The sequence below is a fragment of the Anguilla rostrata genome, chromosome 5 (assembly GCF_018555375.3).
Source record: "Anguilla rostrata isolate EN2019 chromosome 5, ASM1855537v3, whole genome shotgun sequence".
Taxonomy (NCBI): Eukaryota; Metazoa; Chordata; class Actinopteri; order Anguilliformes; family Anguillidae; genus Anguilla; species Anguilla rostrata.
Window position 1 is genome coordinate 13,396,752 of NC_057937.1, and position 16,054 is coordinate 13,412,805.

Here is a 16,054-nt window from a genome sequence, read left to right on the forward strand (position 1 = left end):
TGTTCATCCACTACAGTGGATTGTGATCTACCAAGTTGTTTGCTATTCCTGAGCTCACCAGTGCATCATTACCTCCTAACAATATATCATAACTTTTCTTTGGTCCTCAAGTTGAGACAACAGCAACAGACTCCAAATCCAAAATCCACACCAATGGTCAACTATAACTATCAACCTTTTGGTCGATATATTGTGCATAAGCTAATAACGCAAAGACACACAGCTGGCCAATTGTTCAATTGTCCAATTACTTTTGCTCCCCTAAAATATGGAGCCTGTGTCTAAAAAGGGCCGTAATTCCTATGCAGATCACTCAATGTGCCGGAGTACAGAGCCAAAAACAAACGTTGCGTCGCCTTCCCAATACTTTTGCATTTCACTTTGAGAAATTGACAAAAAAAAAAAAAAAAAAAAAAAAAAAATAAATGAGTGGAAGGTGTTAGAGAACCAAAGCATATAATGGGGAGAACGACTATAAGGAAAAGCTAACGCTACCGGAAGCGTTTAGCCACAAAGTCCCGAAGGACAAAGGGAAAGGGAACACCCACAAGACAGACACAAAACAAATAAGATCCTAGGGAGAGTAACTCCCGCACACAAAGGATCAAAAACAAGAACCAAAAAACACGGAATAAAAAGCCACTCCGAAGGACCACCTTGTCCAGCCGTAAAACTGGCTTGTGAAACCAAAAGCGACCCGTAAAAACCAGGGCGAAAAAGAGGACCAGTGGTACAGAGGCGAGGCTCTGGTACCAAACCCAAAACTGGTCTTAAAAGAAAAGACAACTGAGTCGCAAAACTTACTCAGCGAAAGAAAAACCTGAGACGCAGCTCAGAAAAACGCAAACAAAATACACACCAGGGACAACGTCCCAATACCCACCGGCTCACACGAGCTCAAAAGAAAAGTATGAATACTCTTAAGGCGTCAGAATGCGCACACAGCGCTAAGAGACTGAATCGCCTTAACCCAGGACACAGAACCAACCCACAACACAATTCTGCAATTCGTCCAACGAGCACCTATACCAATGTCGTACCGGCTTTGTGATAATGAGGTTTTACACAGAAGCGCAGATGGGTGTTCTGGCAGTGCTTATAAAGGCACCTCCCCAGGTGAAAATAATTGAGAAATCAGACACCTGGAACACATTAAGAAATTCTCAAAGGCCAGATGCCCTCTAGTGGCAGCACAAGACCACTACACCCCAGAACCATGACACAACACTGGTCCGTTGATTATTTTGATCATTTTCATGGCGGCGGTTCTGTTGAAAATGTTTTTCCTCAATGATTTTAATTTCTGTAGTCTACCATATTTTTTCAGCATGGAAACGTTTTGCCTAATAATAATAATAATAATAATAATAATAATAATAATAATGTTATTATCAATGCAACTTTTATTTGTATGTCATTGGTGTGACATGAACGGACCTCAGTTACAGTATGTCATGAAGTACTGATTGAGGCTATAAGCAAACATGACCAGAAGATGGAGCTCTTGCATGATGATGAAAATTTATACCTAAGGTTTACTGTCCTGTAGCCAGAATGAACAAATGGAAGATGCACTATTCTACTACCTTTATGGTAACACAGCAACTTTTGGAGTAATGTTTTAACAAACTGAACTCTATGTGGTAGTCATGTGTGTGCCTGCTTAGTGATCTTGTGTGTCTTTTCCATTACTTGTCCAAACTATGGGGACTGCTATGGTATAATCTGTAAAAAACTGTACATAAAAATAATGAACACAGAATAATAAAAATATATACTGTATAAAATAGCAGGTGTCTAATCAACAGAACTTTATTTGATAGATTTATGGAGTTCAAGTTAAGACATCTCCAAAGCATTCAGTTCTCCCTCATAAAACTAATTACAGTAACATCTAGGGGAAGCTGCAAATGCTTGTTTTAAAATGTTAAAGAAATGGTAAATTAATATATAACTGAATGATGGTCAGTGAACATATTGGGAACGTATGAACGTATTGCTTTGTCAACGCTTTCAGCATAGCATTTATGCATCCTTACTATTAAGTGTTTTATAGAAGAAGACTATTATGTGTAAGTGCTGCAAGGAAAGGATGTACGTAATGCCAAATAAAGTATGAAGTAAGCTCCACAAAGCATGATTTAGAGTAGAATGGAACAAGAACTGTGTCAAAGAAAAAACGATGAGATCATTGATTATATCAAAACACTGATCTACTTGCTCTTGTAAAATAAATGGTAGTACGCTAATAGACAGTAAACATTTACTGTAACTCAAGTCAAAGAGCAGCACACTTAAAACTGGTACCGCAAATCGTGTTTGACTTTCCTTGTGTGTTCAAATGATTAATTATTCATCCCGGTGACGTAGCTAATTTCACCTAGATACATTTCACATTAAGAAGTCATAGTTATTCAGCGCTAAAAGCCTCTGGCTTGGAATTCATCACGTCATGGAACGATTTATACCACCCTGCATCTCCATTACTTGCATGGAAGCTGCTCTGTGTGCACTTATTTGTGTGAAAATAAACAGTCTATTAAACATTTATGTAAAATGATACTGGAGCATCCAAGCAAAAAGGTTATTCTTACTGATTCACCCTTTGAACACAAATAAGATGTTAAAGCAATATTTATACCGCAAAAACTTAAGTCTGACATGAACTTCAAGGAATGTAAACATTTTGCGCCATTAGTGAGTCAGATAAGAAACATGCCCTCTTGTCTTTTTTAAACTCTGAAAAGTTGCTGGGAAATGTTGCTCTAAGTACTTTTACTCTTTTTTTATGTTAAGTTAGTTCACGGACCCTCTGCCCAAAGCCATGGTTTATTTTTGTAGCTAGAAATTATATAGTATATTATGTATAGAGGTTAAAAAAAATGTGCAAAATGCTCAATTTTTGCCTTCAGTACAGTGCTCTAAGCATATAGCATATAGCGCTTACACTTCTGTGTATTTGAGCCTGAGTCTACCTCTTCCTGGTTCAAATAATACAATGTAATAGTCATGCCAGAATTAAGTTTTTTGTTCTCTTAATGTGTGTGTGTGTGTGTTGGGGGGGGGGGATGTTATTTTCTTTATTGCTTTTATTTATTTATTTTTCCCTCATAGCCTTTAATTATTTATTAAAAGTCCGAACAAATTGTTTCCCAGTTTAGAAGAGACAACTATGTTTTTCAAGTCACCTTCACTTGTGCAAGGAGAAGCAGCTAAAGCGTGACTCCTCTGATGCGCCAGCGACTGCAGGACAGTTACTATTTGTCACATTACAATCTGGCAGGAGAGCCAGCACCAATCAGAGTAAGAGCTGAATCTGTTGCTGAGGACAACTGCTGGCCCGTGGACCCCCGATGCACCCTTGGGAGGATCTAATGTGTAATATCTAGACCACAGGGCTTGGCCCACGCTTGTGAGTACTTCTGCCAACTGAGCCACTCAGGAGCTCTGAGATACTGTATTTCATTCGCATTAAATTATTGACAAGGTCATTCTAGCTGTCCCGATTGAACCAGCGTTCTGCAATACACGTGAATTTGATTTGTTGGTAGGAATAATTTTAACTGCTTTTACTGTTATCATTGATATTAACAAGAAGATATTCCCTTATTTATGCTAACATTGTGGGTCCAGACTGGAAGGGACAAGCTGTAGAGTGAAGCATCCCTGCCCTAGTGAAAGTTTTGTGAAGGAAGCCACAAACACCCTGCAGAGGTTGAAATTACAAATTACAAACAGAAGGGGCAGTAAAGTAATGTGTAAATAATATACATTTTTTAATTATTATTATTTGTTTACTTGTGTGTAGACCTGGTGTAGATGCATCTACATAATTGCGGCACTTCCTGGCCACATATACACTTTATGCAACTTTACTGTGTGTTGTCATATTTGCGTGTACAGTTACAGCACAGTACAGCAGTGTTTTCTATATGCAGTATGTAATGTATTTACACCTGTATATAATGGCAAACTGAATGGCAACATAAGTTTCCCTTGGTTCTAGCAGCAACAGAAAACAAACTAAATATAATACCAAAGAGCAACAACTGCATGAGTTATCATCACTAACCAGGTGGGTACATTCCTTCGAGCCACATCTGCCTGCCCTATTTGAGTATAAATCTATCTCTTGTTGGAATGCTTGCATTTCTAGCAGATTCCTCTGGGTGGCAGCATAGATATACTTCGCTACATTGTGCTTCCTCTTTCCGGCCTCCTGAAAGCCTAGCTGAGCCTCCTGTTCCTCAAACCACAAGCATACAATCTGGACCTCGGCCTTGTGCCCACTGTCAGAGCTCTGCTGTGATCAGCAGCCCACTTCTAGACATTCTTGTTTATTCAGGCATTACCATGCACCAGCGACACAAAAACACAGGAACTTGCCAGCCCTGCTGTGCTCTCGGTAAACAGTGTTCTCTCACAGTCAAGTTATTATCTTTGGGGCAATGTTATGCCAATGCTCATTCATGTTCTGGATAAATACTCCAGATAAATACTCTGAATAAATACTCCATATCCCGTGTTGCTTTTCCTTTTCACAGTGAAAGATATGCTGGGAAAGAAGTAAACCATTAATAAGAATTTGATGTGCAGCAGTTAGTATCCACACCACTGATACTGATGCTTGTAGTGTGGCAAAGCATTAATACATTAGTGCAGATATGTGTGGATGTCATTTGTTATCCTTGGCTCCAGGGCAGGCTGGGGTTTTCAGAAAAAAAAAAAAACAAACAAAAAAAACCACAGTCTTCCTGAAAAATGAATTAGACTTTTCAAGAAAGTGCATTTTTCTGAAGCATAAATTTCTTTTTTTAATCAACAAAATGATGATATCCAGAGCAATGCATCCTATTCATCCTAAAATACATCCACTGTTTGCACAGACAGCCTATGCACACACAGACTTACGCACACACACACACACACGCACACACATACTGTACATATAAAACAATAGTCGTACAGATCCAAGCTGAGTTTCTGGGTTTCGAAAACAGAGCGCAACACACACGGTGGTTTTGTCACGGAGCAAACAGCAGCTGCACCAGCTTGTTGTTGGTGATGTCACCGCAGGGACGGGAAAGGAGTGAGTCACCAGGAGGAGACCGGCTTAGCCCTCGTCTGTGAGGGAAGCTGCTTGCAAACGGGGCCTCCCTGGAGCTACCCCTTTAAATGCACATCTTATTTGTTCAGGGTCCGCAGCGATTTCCAGTTGGCTGAAATCTAGCCTCCCGTAATGGTTCCCAGCTAATGGTTTCCATCGTTTCCACAAAACAAGGGAAAGTCCAGAGCATACAGCACGTTTAATACTCACACACACATTCCTTTCACTGATTTATACCGAGAGCAGGTTTCTCAGCAGCTGATAGTAATTGCAACATGCACTCATAATGTTACTTTCATTTTTTTTTTTTTGTAGGAGTGCAGAAATTTTTATTTGATTGCGCAGGGCAAGATTGATGCTGTTGGATGCGTACTTGACATCAAAGACAGGATATACAACAGCAAATGTGCAGATGAAAGGAGTGCAGTTAGCTTTGGTAATGCACACAGCTTCAAAAGACTGACATCATTAGAGTGGATTTAAAACATGTGTATATAGATTTTTTCTTTATTTTTTTTCCTGTTCTTGCACACTAACCATACCATGACTACTTGTTATTATCTGCTTGATTAACAGTGCAAGCCAGGGAGGTTTATACGCATATTCATCACCAAAGCAACAGATAAATGATGCTACTCAAATGTACACTGGCATTGCTGCACTGGAGATTTGCACACACCAACAGATCCATAATCCTGTGTACAGCAGACCCTGTCACAAAATAAGATATTCTCCCTAAGAGTGCTCCCTCTAAACTGTCCAGTGATAATGGAATGAATCTGCACAGAATAGCCAGTTCTTTTTGAACATTCCTGCATGATCACCTCAAAGTCTCCTCCACACGATGCTATTCGAATCTGAGACTCACACACTGCCAAAGAGTTGGTCCCAAAGGGTACAGCAACATCTCTGCACTTTCACACTGCAAAGTTTAGCCAGCAGGAACTTTCATTCGGGTTCCTTCCTTCCTTTTTCACTCTTCTGCCGTAATTGCAACCAGCTCTCCGTAGTTTAATCACGTCTAGCTCGGAGGTCTGCACGCAGACGGTATCGTCTTCGCAAGCAGGCAAATGTCAGTTAGAAAGCAAGGCAGTAACGAGCGTCCATGTTGCGCTCATTTATTTCCTCTCGTTCCCACAACCCCCCCCCCCCCCCAAACCACCTCCCGTTGAACCCTGGAAGCCGCCACTGCTTTGGAGACAGTCGGACTTTCTCAAAGTCGATTTGCCCGCGAGGTCCACCAGGCCCGTTGCCGTTCGTTGCTCGCGGACTTTACGGCTTGTCTTAAAGGTGTGGGTTTTTGGGAGCTGTGACAGGTCATCACAGCATGGTTCCTTTTCCGCACGGAGGCCGGGATGCCTAAAATACCTGGCCCTGTAAACCGACTTCCCCTTTTTCCTGAAGCACGAAGCTACTAAATTTACACTAAGTGCGCTGCAGCGTCGGAGATAAACAGCGGGTTTAGTCACGCCATTGGCAAACTCGCCATTGCATTGCATAAGGGCTGAATGCCACAGCAAACACATAGCGGGTAACGCTGCCTCGCGGCCTTGGTGCCAGCTCCAGGGACGCGCACAGCAACACGTTCTCCATATAGGATCCGTTGGCTTGGGCCCAATCCACTTTCTGTTTTTGGTAACGAGTAAACAAGACCAAGCTGTTTCACTCTGTTTGGAAATGTCTTCGCCTTCTGCTCCCCTCTCTGCCCTTCCCTGTAACAGGAGGCAAAGCCACAGAGCGAGGCAGTGATTAAGGTAGCTTGCACATGTAGCACAGTATGCTGAACGGGGTAAGTGTGATGACACAGAGCTAATGCACCTCTGGCCAAAGCTAAATTTGAGTATTCCTGCCTCCTTTTCAAACTGCCTTTTTAAATTTTCGATGTCATATTTTGGTAGCCTACCTATTTTTGTGTGCGTACAAGTGTGTGTGTATGTGTGTGTGTGTGTGTGGGTGTGTGTGTGTGCACGCACCCCTGTGCGTCCTTAGCTTTCCTGGCAATGATGACACCTGCAAGGTTGATGTTCAGGAAAACAGCATGACTTGGCTCATGCACACCCTCTAAAATCAGTAAGCAATAACAAAGTACAGTTAAATCACGGATGCTTGACCCAAGTCCTGGATGGCCGCAGTCCAGAATTTTTTAAAGGTCTTTGTATATCATTTGTGAGTAGCAAGGGCAAGGAATTATCTTCCAATTAAAGGAGTTTTTAATCTAATTAAAAGCTCTCTCTTGCTAAAATGAAATCCAAATAGATTCCTGTCATCAAGAAATAGGGTTGTAAATTTGTGCTTCAGGTTCCACTTGAACAGAATTTTTCAGAATATATTATTTCAGAATTACTCCCAAATATGATCCGTTTGTCAAGGTTGTTTTGGAGATGTACTCTGTTTACTGAAACTGATTTTGTAGGGAGATGGATACCCTCAATTATCCATATACATGTTCTTTGGACTGAAAAACCAGAATTTAATACCTAAGTGGGTAGTCTTGTTCAGCCCAGATCAGGCTAACTATGAACTTGGAGCTTCAAATCGTTCTGTCAGACTTTGCATTGAATATCATACACACCATTAAGAAAATGCACTTAAAATGGTTGTATTTAGGCATATGCAGCCCCATGTCCCACAGACAGAACACTGAATGGGAAATGCTGGTATTTGCTAGACACACAATACTTAGTCTAATTACTATCACATACCGCTGACAAACAGGTATGCTCCCTCTGAGCTTTCAGCCCAAACCACACAAATGTATTTCCAGACGAAAAAGAATAAGGCAAAATCTAATTAGCTAACACCATATCGGTCTGTCTGTGGCTTTGACCACATCCCTGTAAACCCATCCTCCCAGCAGATCCTTACACTGAGCCAGGAAACGACTAACAACTTTCTGACCAGAGCCACTCAGCCATTCAGGCTGACCTGTATAGCAGCCTAGCCACGGTCAATGCTGGCCTCCCCAGGTATTTGTTGGTGGAGATGCTGAACAGCATTTAAACCACTTCCCCATTAAAGGGATAGTTTGCCTCCTGGGGTTTTGTGTTATTGTTTCAGTTTTAGTACAGTATGTTTACGATTGGCCCAGGCCGTTTTTACATATGATGATTCTGAGATTCAAATGACCTGCTGGCCTTTGTAATGTCTGGTACTGGCGCACTGGGGGAATTGTGGTGTATAGCAAGAAAATGCGCTTCAATGAACTCCAAAGCAGCTTGTGCAGCAATGTTATTTCTATAGGATGTGGGCATGTATCTTACCTGGTCACCCATCTAAAAATTTAAAAAAAAAAATCAAATTTAAATCAAATTTTGGTAGCAAATAATCGATCTGGTTCATGTTTTATTTCTCCTTCCCAACTGCAGCTTAGGCAATATTCCCTGTCAGTGGGGATGAACATTCCAGACCTACAGCGTGCGGGACAAACCATGGCCCGTGAAACCAAACCCCCGTGTTTTTTTAATTTTTTAATTTTTTTATTTCCTCGAACCTGGCTATCCGATTTATTCCACCTGAGCTGCGCGCACAGCTCGTTGAGACGAGACACGATCCTCCCTTTGAAGAAGCCACGCAATAACCCACCTCTTTGTGAGGGATAATCTTTTCTTTTTTTTTCTTTTCCCCCCCTCTCTCCCCCGTTCCCGGACGGCTGGGTGCAGAGACGCGTCGCTGGACCCGCACGTCCGCGGAGAAGGATATCCACCGCGCGGAGGAAAACAAAGGGGGCTCACCTTAATGGCTTTCACGCTCCACCGGCGCTCAATGCGTTCCGGCACGTCCCCAGATGTCAGGAGCGTCGCCCGAAAAGAGATGGCTGCCAGGCTGAACGCACTTTTCCTGCCCCTATTGATTTTTACAGCCATTGTTATTGCTGTGTAGCGAGTGGCATGGGACTGGAAAGAGGATATTGGATTTTTTTTCCTTCTTTTTTTCATTCTTTTAAACCAAACACTTTCTGAGGAAATATGTGCGCAATGTGTGCTTTGGATGAGCTTCTATAGGTTGTGGAAGCTGGTGGGGTGGGGTGGGTAGGGGTTGGTGGGTAGGCGAGGGGTGTTGATCACCATTAGTTGGTGCAGATGAAAACAGATAAAATGAAGTAGGTCTTCTCTTGCCTTTATAACACCTTAATACATACTATCTAATTTATTATAAAGATATTATACATTTATATATATCCTTCTTACTAAAGCTACTAACAGAGTTTTAACATGTTTACATAATATCATTCCATACAGCTAAATATATACTGAAGCAAATCTGCAAGTACTGTACCTCAATCAAGGGTACAATGGCACTGCCCTACCTTTGAATTGAACCTGGAACCTTTCGGCTACAAGCCCAGTTCTTGACAAACATCTGACAGTGCTGGCCCAGAAGACCGTGGCCATTATTTAGAGCTGATATAGGCATGATTTAGAACCCTCACCCCTCCCCACACACCCCCATTTAAAATGTTATCTAGTGACTTTTACAAAAAAATAAACAGATAAATTTAAGCACTCATATACATTTGTTAAATTTGTATAATTTTTGATGACTAAAATCTGTTACCTTAGAGTGCCGAGACATTGACAGCAGGGGGCTATTTAACAGTTGAAGAGCTCTTACTTTAACTAGAATACTGTAGGGATTTGAACAATATACTTAATATGTAAATGATATGCACAGTCTTCTTAGATTCCAGCTGGATTCTCATTTGAAGGCAGGGAAGCCTGGATGCGGTCAAGCATTGAATAGTCATTGTTATACAATATGCTACAGGAACATTCAGCTCTCTGTGCTTCTCATGTATGCAATTGTAATACTTCACCAACCAAATTTTGGTTGAGGAAACCAGACTAGGGTCCAGTAGAACTGGAATGATATGGGTAAGCAGTGCACTTTAATGTTTTTCAGTAGCCCATGTTCTTTATTTAAATTGCATTACTATCCTTTATTGCCCCTCTTTAAGTTTCCTTGCAATAGTTAAGAAATTTCAGACTATATACAGTACATGTGCATGTCAAACACCTTTTCCCTATCAAGCTTCAATGTTCATTACTTGCACAAGTTTTCCTTCACAGAGAAATTTGAGGGCCTCATTAAGATGGGATATTAATGTCCTATTTGATCATGCTAATATGTCAGCTTTAGTATATTAAACCTGTTGCATTCATAACTGTGTCATATGTTCAAAGGCCAGGTTAAACAAAAGTGCATCGAATTTAAGTAATCTCTAAGAGCATGTTCTTAAAAGACTGCTTATAGAAAGACCTGTCATTCATTCTCTTGAGTTCCCATTACATGTTAGTTTAACATAACAGAAAAGAAAGAAAAAGTGGCTTGCAAAGTAAACTTAAAAAGCAGCTTGCCATATATTCAGTATCATCTAATGTTGAAATAATGGTTAAAAAAAATCTTTATTAAGGTAATGCTGTCCACACAGAAGGCGACACGTACTGTATGTTTCATTAAAAGAAGCTGATAAGCACTGGATACTCTCTCTGCAGCATGGCTAATGGTGTGCTGTGTCAGGGGAAATGGGGGGTGGGCTGTCAGGCACCCCTGAATTGATATCTAGGCTGTTGAACCATCCTAAATATACATCCCTGTTGCACTTAGCATCCATCCATTATTAATATGAAGCCTCGGCCAGAGAGAGATAGGGCAGAGAGAGAGAGAGAGAGAGAGGGAGGCGGGGGGGGGGGGGGGGGGGAGGGAGAGAGGAGCTGGGGGGGGGGGGGTTATGGTGGCTGTGCCTGCAGGAGTCTGCACCAGTCCAGTCTATTGCTCAGACTGCCCTCTGTGGGACCTGCTGCACCGTCTATGACTCAGACACTGTGCTGGTGGGTCTGAAGCTGTCAGAGATCAGGCTGTAGCCTTAGAGGCTGTCTGCTGATTGGATCACTGGAGTCATTCAGTGAGCCTTTGACACGACCACAGTGCACCTGAAATGGGAATGGATTGGAGAGAAAGTATGGAAACACCACATGTTTTATTCCAGTATATCCTCACAGATAGATGGCTGTTTGCAGTGGCGAGTACATTAGCTTCCCAAGTGAACACTTGCGCATCATGTTGTGTCAAAAGAATGGATATTACAGGATTCTAGGTTGTTTCTGTAGCCTGGTCCCAGAATAATCTCACATCTAAATGTCATTTATGCAGTGGAGGGGAGGGGGACTTTATTTAACCAAAGAAACAACATCAGGTTTAAGAGTTAAAGTATTTCATAAGCTGTTTATTTCTGTAGTGAATTCAGTTTTTTAAGTTCTGCACTGCAGTATACAGAGAAGTGACAAAATATAAATAACAAAATTCAACAGTGTTTGTTTTTTTTTCTCCTTTAATTAAAAACTTCAGATAAAACTGGCAAATTGTCTATTGTCTTAAACATAACTCATCCTCTCATTTACTCTCTGCAAAACAAACATTAAACAACACAACTTCAGAAAGGAAAACAAAAATGTATGGATAATATTATTTACAACACTCGCCTTTTGGCGAACAATGCTTAGAGCTTATCGGAATCTGACTTCCAAATGTAGAATGCAAAAAAAATACAATTATGTTATACAAAGATCCAAAAAATACTATTAAAAACCCTTATTATAAATGGCAGCACTATATTTATCAACTGCAATGTTGACATTATACATATAAGTACAAATTTGTAATTATTTGAAAATTCTTTTGAGGTAGAACCCTCTTAAGTCCGTTATTATAGTGTTAAAATACTGAATAAACAATACACACTTTTTATGTACAATACAGCAAATCTATTACTTTTTTCATTTCATTAAAATTGTATTCCTTTGGTAAACAAAACTGTCCAAAATGTGCAGTCCTCCACGTGTCAGTTTTCACTTTATTATACATTCACTCTATTTTGCATCTTTTGGGTTTATATTTGCAAAATAATGCAAAGAGAAGGGATAATACATTGTTTTTTTAAAAAAGCTTTTAATGACATTCATTAGTTCCATTCGTGTGAACGACTTGTAGCTTCTCACATGAAAGGTCTTCTGTGTTTCCTCCTTGTGTTTACGTAAAGCGCCCCCCTCCCATCCCGAGCTTCTCTCTGATATTAAGTCGGACAGCTCATGAAATCGGTCGATTAAAAATAAAACACACGTGAGATACTCCGAAAGAAACAAAATCCAGTGTTTCACCCTCTGTCAGTTATGTAAACATTAGGAGTACCGTGTAACATATAGGCTATAGTCAAAAAGGCAAAGCGACTGTCTGCAATATGTATCGGGGTGTCTAAGTCGTTTGGCAATGCAACTGTTAATTTAAAACTTACTCTGAGCACACCAGTCTCTAACAGAGCGCCTTTGTGCTAGGTAGTCTTTTTTTCCTTCGTACAGATATTTAATGAAATGTTTAATAGCCTTAGCGCACGTTTGAAACAGCGTTGTGAATTGGAAAAGCGATTGGAAATGGGTTAGTTAATTTAAAACAATAATAAAAAAACGCCCACAACACTGAAAAGTCTTATCGGTTTGATATCCGACTTCAGTACAAAATAATGCAGAATGGAAACATTCTTTAATTTGAATATGTCGAACTAAACTTTGGTTCATTAGTCAAGCAATATGAAATGTAAGCTTAGCTTACAAGTACAAAAACGACGTATTTGGAGGAAATTTTGCCAAAGCACTCCGTCTGCATTGTTTCACGCCAATAGTCACTCCCCCCATCGAATCAATACCACTGTTTACTCACATAACGTGATTATGAATGAAGGTGCACCTTAATGAACAGTTCAATAAACTGCGCACTACGCGGTGTGAAAATAAACGATGTCTACGAATAAAAAAATAATAAAACTATGCAAATAAAAATATACATATATAAAAGATAACAGATTTTTTGAAGAAAGTATAATATTTATTCTTTACTTTATATATGAATAAAATGATCTCGTAGCAGATAGGACCGGGCAGCCGCAATCGAAACAGTCATCTGAAAATGGTCAGTGCAATTAAAAAAAAAAAAAGTTGAATCACTATTTAACGACCTATTTAGAATATTTTCAGTCGCTTACCGCCCACTGCCCTCCCTCCCTTCAGTGGTCGCTGGGCTGGCTGATCTTTGGAAAGCGGGCAGTATTTTATCGTATGGGCATTGTCCCCGTTGGCACTGCATAAGGGGCAGGTATAAGCCCTGAGAATAGGACAAACGACCCTCCCGTCCGGCGTTTTCAGTACATGAGAACCGTACACCTCCTCCGGCGCTCCGTTATTCCGACAGAAGACGCAGATCTTGGGCTCTTGCTTACTCCTCGGTGTCGGCTTGCGCATCTTTCTCTCCATGCCGAAAAGATCGAACCCAGCGAAGCTCCCTCCAAAGGCAGAGTCCCTGTCTTGTGGGGGGACGCCGGCGCTTTGGTTCTGGAAAGGGCTAAAGATGGAGAAGCGCTCCTTCAAGTCAAGGATAGAGGTAGGCGGAGGGCTCGCGGAGGGACAGCAGCAGTCCAAGTGTCCACCTTCCCCACTGACTCCGATTACGCACGAGCATGCCGGGGAATCGTCTAAGCCCAGAGTCGCTTTCAGAGACTCCGTGATGGAGTTGGGACTTTGCGGCACACTGTTTTTATTTTTCGTGACCAATGTCGACAGACCCAAATAGTCATTCCAAAAATTAAAGGTGTAGTCGTATGACGTGCGGGAGTTCAAATAGTTGTGATTTAGAAAATCCATGCTTCTATCTTAAAAATTGCGTTTTTCTCTTGAAAAAATACAGTTAGACTCCGCAAGATTTTTATTTTCTTCAGAGTTTTGTTTCTGTTTACGCAGACGTTAAATGCCGTACGTTTCAGTGCTTTCCTTGCATCTGGGAATGTCAAGGAAAAGCTGGTGTTTTTAAGTCTGCTGTAGAATGAAAAGGCTGAAGAGAGGGCGGGGCTCTCTTTTCAAACCAAGTTTATGATCAGGTTGGTCTGTGGATTGTATGCCGTAGTTAAAACGCGGACCAGATTTCCTAGAATTTCGGAGTGGGCACAGTCTCTTACGGCAAAGAACGGCAACTACTTGCCTATCATTTCAGTGCAAGTGGAGCTGAGCTCCCTTAATTTATTTCGCTAACAAACAAGAATTCCTAAAAGCAATATACTAATAATGTAAAACGCCTGATGCAAAAAAACAAAACAGCAATACATGTATGATGATGATGATGATGATGATAATGATGATGATGATGATGATTATTATTATTATTATTATTATTATTATTATTATTATTATTATTATTATTATTATTCGTAAGTAGTGGGATGGGGCGGGGGGGGGGGGGGGGGGGGGGGACAGGAGAAGACTCCAGATCCGGGAAATATGATCCGTTTTTTCCTCATGTTCGCGGATCAGCGTCTGTAAGTAGGCTACAAAATACAGGACGATGATCCAGACTTACAGACGCCAGTAAGATTCACAGGGGGTCAGATCGCCAATTCAATCGGCTACCTCTGCTGAAAACGTTTATTACTCTTATCCAGGTTCACATGGCCATGCAGGATAGGATACTTACTGATTGCTCCGGACGGGGTACTTCATTAGGTGCGCTTACCTCGTGCGTTTGATTGGTTCTCATGTCTGTCACAGGAAAAGAAAGAGCCTTTTACTGCATACAGGAGGAGAAATATAGGCATCGACAGCAGCATTTTTCTGCGTGTGTCGGTGCCTTTAATGCATTTAATGAGCGAAGACTGAACAGGAGCTTAGACAATAAATACAGTGGCTGACACCGAGTCCTTTGTTCCCTCAAATCAATTCCACAGCGCATCTCTGTCCCTGCATTCAGGCTTTATTTACAACGTACCATTAAAAAATTCTCCTGCCGTAATTGCGTCTTGTTTCCTCTGCACCCGGGTGTTTCATAATTTCACATCGTTTATGTTGCGCAGCTAGACTGTCACTAGTATCCAAACATATCAACAGGGGACGCATTATGAATTCATATCGACTAGTAGTGATAACGCAAATAAATGATTTGATATAAGGATTTCATAAAGCTCCACTGCATACGGTCTTCTTTGCGCATTGGATGTTTCTTGATTATACTAAACATATGTCTATAATGTCAGAAGTTGTAGGTCATGATATCATGAGATATATATAACTCTTATTAGCTGGTGTTAAATTGTGTGGGAGAGTTGTGAAATCGAGTTGTCGTGCTTTGTTTCCTGTGTATTTTTTTTGCATTGTGCCCTGGTAATTTGTGGAGTGAAAACTCTGAACTCAGAGACTGTGTTATTGTTCAAGCTAGTTTTTGAAAAAGCAAGGCGAGCCATCTTGTTCTATTAACCATCCAATACATGGCTCTTCAGTGTAGCCTATTCACAGTGTGTTGTCATCGACATTAACCACAAGCCAGGCTCTGCACGTGCGCGTATATATTTTTCTGCAGAAGGCATATGCGTTAGGAGAGTATGTCTGTGTTTTGCTTGCAGTTGCACGACCTGACCATTTATACAGCGTTTGTCCACTGGGGGACTGTGTGTGCAAAGCAGAACTCTTAACCAAGATGCCACAGCACACCATTCAGGCAGGACTTATTTTAGCTACTCCGTGATGTAACAATGAATTTTCCCATGGAAATCCTGTGATGTAACAATTAACTCTCTTATTACATCCCCTATTTTTATTGTTTGTTTTTTTTTTTTTTGATTTTTATGTATTAAATCCTAGATAAACACACTGTGGTAATATGTAACATTTTGTTTCACAGGTTAAACATTACACATTCATCAGACTACTGTAACATTACAGAACTATTGAGTGGGTGTGAGCTGTTAGCTACACGGTCAGACAGAACAGGCAGCAAATCTTCTCTGTTCCATAAGTTCAGATGTATGATTTTCATGTTTCAATGATGCATTGGTCTAATCATTCAAACACATGTCTCTCCATCTGGACATATTTGCACAGCTTCTGCTTCTACACAAAGACAAGCTATCTCCACATT

At 40.9% G+C, this 16,054-nt stretch overlaps 1 protein-coding gene across 1 annotated transcript; it reads right to left on the reverse strand.

Annotated features, from left to right (window-relative positions):
• Positions 1-11,417: 11,417 nt before the first annotated feature.
• On the reverse strand, positions 11,418-13,970 carry LOC135254763 (nanos homolog 1-like). The gene has a single exon (XM_064335226.1). The coding sequence runs from the start codon at positions 13,792-13,794 to the stop codon at positions 13,117-13,119; it is 678 nt and encodes a 225-aa protein (XP_064191296.1). The 5' UTR covers positions 13,795-13,970; the 3' UTR covers positions 11,418-13,116.
• Positions 13,971-16,054: the final 2,084 nt, after the last annotated feature.